Source organism: Gymnoscopelus microlampas (assembly GCF_963454915.1).
Source record: "Gymnoscopelus microlampas genome assembly, chromosome: 8".
Taxonomy (NCBI): domain Eukaryota; kingdom Metazoa; phylum Chordata; class Actinopteri; order Myctophiformes; family Myctophidae; genus Gymnoscopelus; species Gymnoscopelus microlampas.
Window position 1 is genome coordinate 40,006,975 of NC_139945.1, and position 13,315 is coordinate 40,020,289.

General features: G+C 38.5%; 2 protein-coding genes across 2 annotated transcripts; one reads left to right on the top strand and one right to left on the bottom strand.

The window, feature by feature from the left end:
* Window positions 1-1,187: 1,187 nt before the first annotated feature.
* Window positions 1,188-8,129, bottom strand: bud23 (BUD23 rRNA methyltransferase and ribosome maturation factor). Its single transcript, XM_084064470.1, has 12 exons — window positions 7,981-8,129; window positions 7,302-7,339; window positions 6,884-6,979; window positions 5,666-5,748; window positions 3,862-3,958; window positions 3,579-3,675; window positions 3,410-3,460; window positions 3,179-3,264; window positions 2,522-2,567; window positions 2,364-2,425; window positions 1,980-2,069; window positions 1,188-1,600 (listed from the first exon to the last, which is right to left on the bottom strand). Exons 1-12 carry the CDS (start codon window positions 8,026-8,028, stop codon window positions 1,546-1,548), a joined length of 849 nt encoding a protein of 282 aa, XP_083920596.1. The 5' UTR covers window positions 8,029-8,129; the 3' UTR covers window positions 1,188-1,545.
* Window positions 8,130-8,929: 800 nt separating this feature from the next.
* On the top strand, window positions 8,930-12,136 carry dnajc30b (DnaJ (Hsp40) homolog, subfamily C, member 30b). The gene has a single exon (XM_084065434.1). The coding sequence runs from the start codon at window positions 8,953-8,955 to the stop codon at window positions 10,153-10,155; it is 1,203 nt and encodes a 400-aa protein (XP_083921560.1). The 5' UTR covers window positions 8,930-8,952; the 3' UTR covers window positions 10,156-12,136.
* Window positions 12,137-13,315: the final 1,179 nt, after the last annotated feature.

Here is a 13,315-nt window from a genome sequence, read left to right on the forward strand (position 1 = left end):
ATCAGGATGTAATGATCATTGCACTCCCACCTACTGTATCTCCCAGACTACCTCCCCAGTCAGAGTTCAAAGTTTGAATGGATGTAGATGAATTGTGTGAGTAATTTGCATACTGAAGTGAGGGGACTTAATATATATATATATATATCTTTTATAACTATGGTACTATGGTTCACAAGCTTAATGGTTAAGCTCCCAAACACATAGACCAACTGCCTAAACCAATCAGACCTCTCAGACAATCAGACACTGGCCTACTCTCCTGTCTTCGTAGACTCTGTAACAAACTTCTTGAGGAGTCTGTTTACATTGTGCTACCTACTGTAATGCACAGTGTGTGTGTGTGTGTGTGTGTGTGTGTGTGTGTGTGTGTGTGTGTGTGTGTGTGTGTGTGTGTGTGTGTGTGTGTAATCATTGTAGGGGTGGGAAAGGGATCATAACAAATGGCATCTTGTGAATGTGTGGATGGATAGTTTTCAGAATGCTTTATTTATGTTAGATAAATGTTATACAATTTATAAAATTGTATAAATCAAATTTACTTTAGATGAGTGAGATTGTTCATCCTAAATATACACATCCAAAAACAAAAGGAAAACACACATCAACTCAAATATAATAGTACTCTTATTCTAAGTGTGTACACGAAAAACACTGCCTTTCAATATAGCATTATAAAGAAATTTTAAATATTTAATTAAAGGTAGGGTAAGTGATATTTTTTGGTTAAAACAAAAAGATTTTTGTTAAAAGGGTAAAGCACTATATTCTGTACCCATTGCTATAGATTGTTTGTTCAGTAACAGGAGTCTCTCCAGCTCCCAGAAAATGCATATTCAGGTAGGTGACATAATTTCAGCCAATCTGGAGAGTACCCAATTATCAGCTTCATTTCTATATTGCTCTCATCACTTCCAATTACACTTGTTTAATCCGTATCCTGTCTGTGTTCTCTGTCCTGATTCGATAAAATTGGTATCCTGAACTGAAAATGCATTTTCTATTTAATAAAGTGCTGGAGACACATGGAGACTCCTGTTACTGAACAAACACTCTATAGCAATGAGTACTATCAGAATATAAAGCTATTTAACACTTATTTTAACAAAATAAAATCACATACCCTACCTTTAAATGGCCTTACCTTTAAAAGAAATTTGAAATTTCATAATAAAACACTGTTCAAATTCTGTGCCATTATTTGAGTCCAGGTCTTTGTCTCACTTTATTTTTTACATTTCACCAATTGAATATCTCATAATAGATACTCCAGTTGTGTGCCTGTAAGGAAGTTCCAGAGTGAATGTAAAACTACAAGCAACTAAGTCTCATAATCAGCCATTCAAAGAAACAAATTGACATTCCCTCCATAACTAGGGTTTAAAAATTATAAACCAGGAAAGTATTTCAAAATTTGATTTCATTATCCTGAACCGTAAATTAAGTCCTGACACTTGGACATCACATGTTCAACTGCTTTTGAGGTGACCCTTTGTGTGATGTTCAACACAAGGACACATGTAGGCAAAGCAAATCAAACCAGCTCTAGAAATGAGGTCTTCTTTTCCGTCCGGTGTATTTGGTATCTGCTCGAACCTCTCTGCAGAAAACAAACACAGAAGAATAATCGTCATAAGCAGTGGTTGCTGAGAACATGTCAACATGCTGACAACAACTTATCAAAGTCATTATCTGAAATCAAGAAGGTGGCTTATCATAGAAGACAACATTCAGTTTACAAAGATAAATTATGGGTTCAAAGTCTCTTTTATGTAGTTATATTGGTTTAGGATTATTTATTTGTTTCATTTTTAAAGGGGTGAATCATAATGTAACTAATCTCTAATTACATACCTACAATATTCATACACTAAAGATAAAAATAATTATCAAGTCTGAAATATCTGTGAAATAACAGAGATTAACAAAACATTACCCAAAAGACCAATATTCAGACGCAAACATTTACAAATACATACCGGCCCTGCCGTCTTCTTCGCTCTTTCTTCTCCAAGATCCAGTCTTTTCCCTTCTTCACAGATTTACCTTTCATGTTTTTAAAACGATTTCTTCACCAGAAAAGAAAAACAAAATGTGAAAAAGCATGGCAAAAAACACACTGTTCTTAGACAAAAAAATTGATTTTTATTATTATTAACAAGAGAAGCGATTTACAGCAGCATGTAAAAGGGAGGAAAAACAGCATGACAGTGTTTCTAGTCAGGCAGAACGACAACCCTGTTACATTTTTCTGGGTCCTTCAGCCTCGTTAAGGCAGATATAACTGAACCTGCTACTGAGAGCCAAGACCTGTGTAAGACTAATATAATTGTTTAAGTGTCTGCCGTGCCTTGTGTCATTACCTTTCTCCTGTAAACTGGACCTGATTTGGAACACCCCTCTGTGAGGTTTCTGTTCCCAATCCCTGAATAAAAAGAATTATATGATGATTAAAATGATCTGTTGCCCTGCCTTTATAAGAGACTGCCCCAATGTCTGAACCAAATCTCAGGCTCCTTACCTTGGGCAGTACTCCTGTTACCCCGGCAAACAGACACAGGAAAAACCTGTTGGCAACCAGAGAGATTTGGTGAATTATGGTGCGTTCACACGGGCAGATTAAAAGACACATGCTACCATTCATTTTCAATGGAAACCAGCGACATGAAGATACAAAGATACATCCGACGTTTGTAGAGCTCTAGCGACAAAGATACAAAGCTACAAATTCAAGTTGAGCTGGGTTCAACTTCCAGATACAAAGATACAAAACTACAACTGTAGCTCCGATGTCCGCACGTTTGATGACGTCAGTGACCGCGTTGAGCAACACAGATAGAAAGCAACACAGCGACAAAGATGCAGTGTATTTTTGTATCTTTGTAACTTTTAATCTGCCCGTGTGAACGTACCATAAGGCTTATTATGTAAACTATTTCAGTCATAATGTAACAAGGGAAAAAGGATCACTAAATGTCAAATTTCTTGCCCATTGACTATGACTGATGGCTGATGGCATACTTTGAGGCTGCAAAATTGTCTATAAATATGTAGTACATATTTGACAAAAGCTGTGAATATTCAACAATATGTATTGGCACTGCAAAAAAATGTGTAAACCAATTGCTGATACTTGTAGGTAAACATGTTAAAAGCCATTGCTGCAATAAGAACCGACTTTTTAGCCTTGGTGCTGTTGGGGAAGTCCACTACCATGCCTCCACCGAAACCTGCCTTCATAGCCTGGGATGTGATCAGTTCAAGCTAGACAAAGAGAGGAGAGACTGAAGTTTATTAAATGCATAGAAAAATGTCATTTAGTTACACTCAATTGACTACAGGCTCCTGCTAACACCAACAAGATACATGCAACGTTAAATTATAAATGCTATGAATGAAAGGACTTTACCTGTTCGGAATTCTCTGGATAAATCTGAAAAACAGCACGCGCGCCTCTCGCCTGAGAGATTAAATACACATTTGTAAAAAAAATATGAAGCCGAGTATGTTTAACTTGAGAATTAATACATAAAATCACTCTTCATCATGAGAATCAGAGGGAATTACTACAAACTTACCAGGCTGGAATACAGAGATGTGAAAAAGGTATAGAGTCTCTTTGGAGGACTATGTGTCTTTTTGTCTGCATTGCAGAGCCACTGTAGAGCCGAGATACTGAGAGGGATCATTTGAGAAAATATAGCAAAGGAAAAAAGACAGGAAAGATTAGGAGATATTATAGATATGTAATATTGAAAGGCAAAAATGTGTGTGTGTGTGTGTGTGTGTGTGTGTGTGTGTGTGTGTGTGTGGGGGGGGGGGGGGTACATCATTTTTTTAAATCCAGGTTATGTGTTTTACCTGATGCATCCATCAAATGTGCCAGAGCGGAAAGGTACACCCTGCCCCATGTCCCCCAACACAAGGTCTCCCTCTACCTCCCTCTCAAGGGCAACATCTGTATGAAAAGACAAAATTACATTCACTCGATGGACCTCTGAACTGACTGGGTATCCAAAACATTATTAACTAGAAAATGTGCTCAGCAGAGCACAGACTGGCGCCACATCCCCTTGTGGCACTACATGATTCATGTGACCAGTCAGAGTTTGACCTGGTCCATGATAAACCTCTTTTCAAAGCACTGTGGTGTTATGCCAATCTGTTCAGAGGTTGTGTACATTTTTGTGACAGGCCACAGTCACTCCCACGCCATGTGGAAGTTCCTTTTCACACTGCAGCTTTAATTGGTTGTTAAGGAATATTTTGCACATGCATTGTTTGAATGATTTGATTGATTGTATATTGTATTAATACGTTTGAAAACACTACGGCAGTACAGTTTAAAATGCTATGCTAAAAGGATAACACAAAAAGGTCCAGGGACTTGTTTCCATTGTACTCAATTCATCATAAAGACATTCAATACATTACATATCAGCAATAGGGCTTTCACAACTAGATATTTTTACTGGTCGACTAATTTGACCCAGTGGTAGTCAACTAGTCGATATTTACCTATTTAAAAAATACAAAAAATAAAAGTTTTTTTTTTGCCATTGTTTTAATGCCATTACTATTATTATTATCCTCCTGCCTTTATTTTTATGCCGTTTTAAGGGAAGCGCTTCTGGCACAGCAGTGTCTCCAAGAATCCTAAAAAGGGGGTTATTGACCAATATTGTATTATTGTATTATTGGGCATACTTTTGACCCCCTTTTGATAAAAAAAATCACACCCTGTGTGAAGGTAGCGGCGCCTTTGATACATTTTGTCATCGATATGTGTTTTAATGTGTTTATAGCCACGTGTCATGTGAAGCTTGACCAATCACTTTGTTGACGCACCTGACCAATCAGAACGTTGACGTACGCACGCGGACAAAGTCAGGTATAGAGCAGGATCCGCTGCACCGCTAAAAATAGAGGCAGGAGGATATATAATAATAATAGTAATGGGCCATTACTATGGCATTAAAACAATGGGAAAAACTTATTTTTTTTAAATCAACTATTCGACTAGTACCAACAAGGTCGACTAGTGGTTATACTAGTCGACTAGTTGGTGAAAGCCCTAATCAGCAACAACACTAAAAGCATTAATAGATATATTTACAAGGGGAAAAAGTGGGGTGAGGGCGGGGGGCAGAGGATGTCACACCCACAGGGCTCTTTACGTGGAGCACGCTGAGGGAGTGCGTTGTTTGACTCTCTGGGGGCAAGCTAGTAGGAGATAAAATGAGTCCAATTATAATTTGAGGACAGCCATGATTGTTTTTAGGTCAGTTTTAAATTTGGATGGGGAATCGAGAAGTTTTGTGGCTGTTGGTAGGGCATTCCACATTTTGATGGCAGTACAGTAGAATACATTTTCCCCCATGTTTGGGCCGAATCTAGGGGGAACAAGGTCAGAGGAGCTCCTTCTGGTGTTGTGCCCATGGGCATCTCTCACTGTAGACAAGTAGTATAGTATCTGAGTATTTTAAAGACCAGACCCATTGAAAGTAGCTGTACTCTGTCTTCCACCTTGAGCCATCCCAGCCTAGCAAAGTGAGCTGGGGTTAGGCGAGTCCTGAGGTGAAGGTTTAGGAGCAATCTGTTTTAGATAAACAATTTACGTAGAGCAGTAAGATATGATTTGTACAATAGTGAATGCAAAGCTAACCCAACATTGCTGTGCTGATGTCGACTCCAACCCAATAGTGTCCCTCCTCTGACAGATGGTCACCACTCAGCCCTGAGCCACACCTGGGAGAGATGGAAAAGTAAGTTGACAGTGTCTTGTACAGATGTAATGTAACAGCTGGCTGTGTTTGACTTGTACAAATGTAACGTAACAGTTAGCTGTGTTTGCCTTGTACAGATGTAATGTAACAGTTAGTTGTGTTTGACTTGTACAAATGTAATGTAACAGTTAGCTATGTTTGCCTGGTACAGATGATGTAATGTAACAGTTAGCTGTGTTTGACTTGTACAGAAGGTATGCAGCCCTTACTTTTTAATTACACTGGATCACAAAACAAATGCCTATTTGATGATTTAATTAAACATACTGCTAAAAATACATTTGATCAAATAAATTTGATCAAAGCTGCAATCTGTAAGTTTCATGTCCTACATGTGATTTGAACTCTCCCGAATGGAAGACCAAACTTCTATGGCTCTTCCAAAACAAAAACCCTGCTTGGCCATGGGACATATTGCGCTTATGCGCTTGGGGCAGTAATATGTGTCAACCTGTAGGTGTCCCACCCAATACCAGGTTCTACTTTCTCAATGGAAGCCAAGGGAGACCACCTTCAACCACTGCAGATGTACTTGTTACATTCTATTAACACACTAGTACTGTGATGACCCATCCTATATGTGTGTAGTGTTGCTGTGATTCTAATATTGTTCTCTATTCCTGTGTAGGAGGAGAGAGCCAGCCTGCTGGGGTGTGTCTTAGGAATGAGACACACCTGGTCCCAATCATCCCCTTGGGTATAAAAGCAGGCTGGCCCTCGTGGCTGAGGGCATTCTCTCTCTCTCTCTCTCTCTCTCCTACACAGGCAACAGTGCTTGGATTTGTTTGGTTTAGTTGCTTTTGCACCCACACATACAATACATGCTCATACAGCCATACACACTTTACACTACTGATATCACTGACTATTCACATCTCATACTTTATGCACCTTTATTGTCCTTTTTTAGCTATAAATAAAACAACGTTAACTTTAATTCTGTGTGTCGTCTCCCTTTTGTCATGATGTGAGCCAGGTCATGACAATTACCATATTAAATTAAGTTCCGGATTGCAGCTTTTTAAGTTGTTCTCTAATACAATTTCAATATATTTTACCAAAATTCTCTGTTATAACAACAGTAATGAAGAGCATACCCCACATCTAGAAGGAAACAGGTTTCTCCCTCTGGCAAAGACAACAGCTCCACAGCTCTCTCTGACATTTGACTTTGTATCTCAATCATCCGAGAGCTAGAAACCAAACACAGAAAGGGATCATTTACACTTAAATACATGACTGTTTGTATCCAACTGCTAGAATAAAAATATATATTTAAAAAAAAACCTATTACTACTGTCGATGTAAAGACTTTTATTATAAACAACTTTAGTGCTACAGTGAAGTTAAAGATTCGACATTGAGATTCTGCAACTGCACAATTGAAATATCTACAGAGATATATCATATTTTCAAATACAGGCTTCTTCACCTTAAGAATTCACATTATGTTATCAGAATCGGTTGAGTCAAGCCTCAAACAATTTCAGAACACAAAAATAAGACGTTACTCACTTCTGGGAGTATTTCTTGGCTTCCTGCTCGTTGTAGAACTACAGAGTAGACACACATTTGGGAAGGAGATTAGAACAGATACAGGATAGGTGGGCACTATAGGGACATCTGGGCACCTCGATGTAAAATTGTCTATTTTGTCCAAAATGTTATAGTATACATGATGTGAACATGCAAGGTACATTATCAGATTTAATGTATCCTTCAACTTCTTCCCCAAATGACTGGATATACAGTTTTGTAGCAATTGTAGAAATATTAGACCTTAATTGTCGAAGGTTTAAGCATGTTGTAATCATGTATACTTAACTTTAATTAAAAACATTTTCCAAATATTTAATTTTTTAACATTTAGGGAGAAAAATGCCAATTTCACAGAGGTGCCCACCTACCCTGTTGTTACCATTAGAACCGTATGTGGACTAAAACATGTTACTTGTTATGACGGTGTCTTCTTGTTAAAACAAACTAAAATGCAACCCGAGATGTGTTATCTATCTTTCAATATATACAAAGATAAGTCAGCCAAGATGTTGGCACTTTTCTCACATGCTTTGGCCAAAATCTCAACTTGAAAAAGTTCTCATGAACAAATGTTGATGTTAGCTTGTTGGCTATTCCATTGATTAGCCGCATCTCAAACCATGATGACTTAAATGAGAACGTTAGTGTTACTAACGATTTCTGGAGGGGCCATGTGCTCAGGCCTTCGACAGCTGGAGGTCATGGTTCTTTCTTAATGTAAAGCTATTAAAATGAATAATATTCTAAACATGCATCCAAGCTGAAGCTTGATGTGCTGCTGTAGTGAAAACTGTCCACACGTGAAGAAATGTGACGTCATATGAAAGAGACGAGACGAGCAGTGTTGACAGATTCTGTGAGAGAAACAAGCAACCAGGTCTATGAAAACAAGCCCGAAAGAAGCGACGTAGGCCACAAGAGTAATTTACATCTTTCATCAGCTATTTGAAAATAGCCGATCTACAAGCTTGTAAATTGGCCATTTTCCCAAAAAATCTTGGGAAAGGGGTTAAAATGTTTGAATATGAAAAAAAAACTACATTTGAACACAAATCTGGTATGTGGTCCCTGACCCTGGCACAACACATCCTTGACATGAAAATGTTTGAGAACCACTGGTTTAACCGACATTTGAAACAAGCCCAAAAACCCGCAATATTTACAAGCAACTTCACAGAAAAACAAGCCCAAATTCGCTTATAATAAGCGGACATGGCAACGTTAAATGTGACGTCATATGTAAGAGACGAGACGAGCGAGCCTTATTTAAAGGAACAGCTGACTGGTATTTAATATCTGACTGGTGCTCGGAAATGCTATATTTAAAATGTTTATGACATAATGCTTATGGTTTGTATGTTTACAATATTCTTCCAACAATGATCGAGTGACAACAAGGCCGAACTACACGATTCAAGTTGATGTTCTGTTGAGTATGATTAATATAAACACTCTTTTGTTTCTCTCCGGATTGGTTTGCTGTCGTGCTCACTTCCTGTTTACATCGCGCCTCATTGGTTGTAAAGCTACCGGAACCAGAGCCGCCTTCCAGTTCCTTCACTTGACACTTTCTATTTCTTCTTCACTCTTCACCGACCGGCCGGTCACCCGGTCCTGCCACGGGATCATGGCAGAGGTCAGTCAGAGACTGGGAAAAGGAGCTCACAGGTTTTCTAACATCAGGAACTCTCATAATCGCACCACCTTCAAAGGTCACGGATGTCTGCTTGCAAAACACGGTACCTCAACCAGAACTGTCCCGGCCGGTAGGCCTATGTCGGACCAGCCAATGTCAACAACAAGTGAGGGGGCCGAATATAGAACTCGGATACATTGTAGGGTAGGAGATGCTCAAGAAAACGAGGCGTTGATGAATGTTTGTCCCTCTGCCACATCTATGGATTTTCTTTCTTTGGATCCAGATGTCAATTCCTCCATCCTTCAACACAGAGAGGACATGCAAAGAACACTGTACCGCTCACCAGCTGTGCAACCTCAACTTCAAATGCGCCTGATCGGCAGGGTGACACTTGGGAATAAAAGAAGTGTCGTTATGGCAGCTAATCTTCACCCTGAAATCTTCAGATCACCTCAGCAACTCAGAGGATTCAGCACCCTCGTCCTTAAAGTTACTCTAGCAGAGCAAAGGTCAGGGTTTGGGTTCTCGGTTAATGGACTGAGTTTAAAGGAGCTGAAATATCTTACCGACTCACTTCAACCCTCCACTGCTGCTAGATTCTACAGCAGCTGGAGTAGCAACAACAGCAAATCAGACGCACCTCCTTTATACAGGAGCAAGACAGCCTATTATGACATCCTCCGTGTGACCCCTAATGCCACCCAGTCTCAGATAAAGACAGCCTACTACGAACAGTCTTTCATCTACCATCCTGATAAGAACCAGGGGAACGAGGAGGCCACTCAGCGCTTCGCCGAGATCAGTGAGGCCTACACCGTGCTGGGAAACAAAACCCTGAGGAGGAAATATGACCGCGGAATCATGAGCAAGTTTGATGTCCAGGGGGCTGGGAGGCCCTCCAATAGAGAGACAAGTAAACCCTCAGGATCCCAGCAGCAACAACAGCAACATGTCAATAGACGTTTCTCCCAAGCCCACGGGAAGGTCATGTTTGATTTTGATGCCTTCTTCCAAGCGCATTATGGGGAGCAACTGCAGAGAGAGAAGGAGATGAAGGCTAGGAGAGAGCAGATGAAGAAAAAACAGGAGGAAGACTTCAGGAAATGGAAGCTTGGAAAAATGACGGAGATGACTGTTGGGATGCTGTTGGCTATGGCTGGAATAATTTGTATCAGTGTCACCAGGAGCTGAAGTAGAAGCAGTCCCTTAAGCCTAATTTATACAGAACTGATTTTCAAGCTAACAATGTATTCACATGGCAACATCTAAAATCTGTTATTTTCAGAAAGCAACACCTTCCACTGTTAAATTCAATATAAATGAGGCTTTATCCACAATCTTGTCTGTTAGGACTTTAATAGATGGGTGGTGTCGTTGAATTCTGTATTTAGTCATCGCTGAGTCGGGGACACTTCACATTATAAGATAGAAGTTTAATACATGAGCTCATGGGAGAAGTACATTAAATATTCGGGGTGGTGGTACAGTAGTTCTACCTAGCCAAAAGGTGAACAACATAACAATGTAAGATATAATTCTACCACAATTCGTCCTCAGTGGGACTGTTTTTAGTTAAACAACAACCATCTGAGTGAAGGACATCTTGTAGCTATGCTGATCATAAATAATGAAGCCCATGATTTCAGCTAACTCTAATTGTACACACTCAAGGGGTTGGCAGCCTATGACAGTTTATTCTATTCACATATAACATGGTTGATGTAGTGTGGCAGGCCACAAAGTGAGCAGGATTTGTTGATTTCTGCATTTGGAGAAAGTGTATAGGAACAGAGATGCACCCAGTTATATGTTTTAGTCTAATTACAGTCTAATTATACAATTTGAAGATTCTCTGTATCTTATATATGATATTGATACAATTAGTTTACACACAATACACTATAATATGATTTTACACTATTGAGCATATTTATTTCAGGACAATCGTATCCAAAATCTTAAAGCCCTAATAGGCCAAAGCCGTTTCAAGTGCTAAGAAATACATTATTTTAAAAAAGGTAGTTTTGGGGTAATTGTTGTAAAGTGTCAGTAATGCCACCACTTGGGTGGAGGCATTACTTTTACTTACTTTTTTTATTAGAGATTATAAAGACCTGAATGATATTACATCTAGTACAGTAAGTGAACTACCGGTACCACCAATTATTCTAATATTAAACCATTTGCAGAGAGATATAGGCTGATCAATTATCCAAAGCCAGATTTCACTCTCCTTGAATGTTTGTATATGCAACTGCAGTGATTACATGTGTTCATGTAAAACTATGTGTACTTTAAAAGAAGACCCCAAACTGGTGTTTATTTCTGTCCGATACCGATATTAGGGTGTTCAAAACACCCTAATACACCCTCAGATATCACTATATTGACCAATATATCCCGATGCGCCTTCATGTTTGACACATGTTTGATAACCACATACAATAGATCATTGCAAAATGTGTATACATCAGCCGTGCTCTGGTAATAAGTAAATCACTCATGCTGAAGAACGCACAATTTACCCTCAATGTCCTGTATGTTGACTCTTTACTGTAAAAAAAAAAAAACTGCTTTCAAGTTTAGAATTACAGTGTAACTAGGAAATTGCACATATTCTTATATTAAGATGAATACTTAAATCAAAGTAAGAATTGCTTTAAATGTTTCTGTAAGGCAGTTGGAAATAAATTTAAAAAATGTAATTTATTTGAGTCTCCCATGTGTTCACTTTATTAGATATTTACAATTTAGTTGCATTCATTTTAGAGCACTATTCATTCTTAGAATCTTTGTTCAGTTACAGCTTGTGACCTTTGGAGGGGTCTTGAGTCCATAAGATAGAACTGATGGCTGTTAAATCCCTTGTTCATAATGTAAGCAGACACAATGCCAACATTAACAGTTTGATAACATGCTAATAAAATATATATACTCTATATAGTTTCTCTTTGCTAAGCGGAAGCACTGTTCAGTTTAGCTGTCCACCACCTCTGAAACTGTTACACCTAGTATCTATTTTGAGTCTACAGCAGTGGACTTTCAGGAGCACAAGAGGTTCCTGAATGTCACCAAAGAAAGCATCCTGCAATATTCTACATTTCTCTATGTAAGACACAAGGTTTGCAAATGTAGCTATTTGGCTTTGTACGGGATTTCATAAGCTTCTCCACTTCTGTCTGGTAGCTTTGTGTACAATGAGCTTAAAATTTTAGGGCAAATTCAGTTCCTCCATACTATCAAGATCTCTCATTGCCTTACAAAGCCTACAAATGTTGTCTAAATCGAAAGGGCTACCAGAATGTCTTGATAGCTTTCAAAATAATAATTCATGCCATCTCATTGATTTGAATCATAGGGATCCTGTTTCAAAATGATAGATAAATAACCGATCCCAGTTGCCAGACCTTTAACCTTGTTCCCCCACCTGGTCCTCAATTTAGTTTATTCTGCTTCGAGTTTCTTGCTGGGGAGAATGTCGTACACCTGCTTGAACCAGTTTCACAAAAACCTCCAGTCATGGTTCGATGGGTATCTGCTTGGCATAAATAATAGATCGATAATTTCTTATAGCCTACTAAACAAATAAAATGTTTAATAACTGGACCATGTCGCTGTGCTGACATACCCGTGCTAACTTTATTTCCTTTACAAAGAGAATCAAACATTTCAACAGTTTGTTCACATTTTATTCACAGAAATATAAAGTAGTATGTCAAGTACATCACTTTGTACAAAATTGCACAGACTCTTCAAAACTCAGCCAGACAACAAAATCAGTTTTAAGAAGTGTTAAGAAAATAAAAGGAAACGTGATATGTGACATGAGCTCTCATAACAGACAGACTCCACTGAGGATATTTCATTGAGAAGAATAAATCAATTTTACATAAATAAAACATGATAGGAAAAATGTCATTAACAACAGCTGAGGAATAAATACTTTTCAAAAATAGGATTCAAATTGGCACATGTATTATCATGAACTGCCTCTCCATTCCTGTTAATCTTGTTAGACAGACAGTTAAAATGTCACCACCATCAACCATAAAATGACCATACCTTCAAGGACAGAAGTGAACTGATGGCATTTGAATTCCAACTGAACAGCGTACTGCCTATGGTAGAAACATCATACGGTAATGAAGGTACTTAAGTGTTACTATGGTGGCTTAAAATTCTTGTTTTTAGCAAATCAATGCAACTCTATCGCTGATACTATTATGATGTATGAATTTCATGTATGTCGGAGGTGTTTATTTGCAATAGTACTCTGTCAAGGACCATAATTTGACGCTGATTGCTTAACTCAAATGTTTTACAGCCAATGATGTACAGTAGCATCGAATGT

Excerpts from the sequence above, each read along its gene's own strand:
- dnajc30b (XM_084065434.1), top strand. The coding sequence starts at position 8,953 with ATGGCAGAGGTCAGTCAGAGACTGGGAAAAGGAGCTCACAGGTTTTCT.
- bud23 (XM_084064470.1), bottom strand. The coding sequence starts at position 8,028 with ATGACCTCCAGCTGTCGAAGGCCTGAGCACATGGCCCCTCCAGAAATC. Across the intron at positions 6,980-7,301 it reads GCCAAGAAATACTCCCAGAA|CTCTCGGATGATTGAGATAC; the intron begins GTGAGTAACGTC and ends TTTGGTTTCTAG. Across the intron at positions 3,959-5,665 it reads CATCAGCACAGCAATGTTGG|ATGTTGCCCTTGAGAGGGAG; the intron begins GTTAGCTTTGCA and ends CTTTTCATACAG.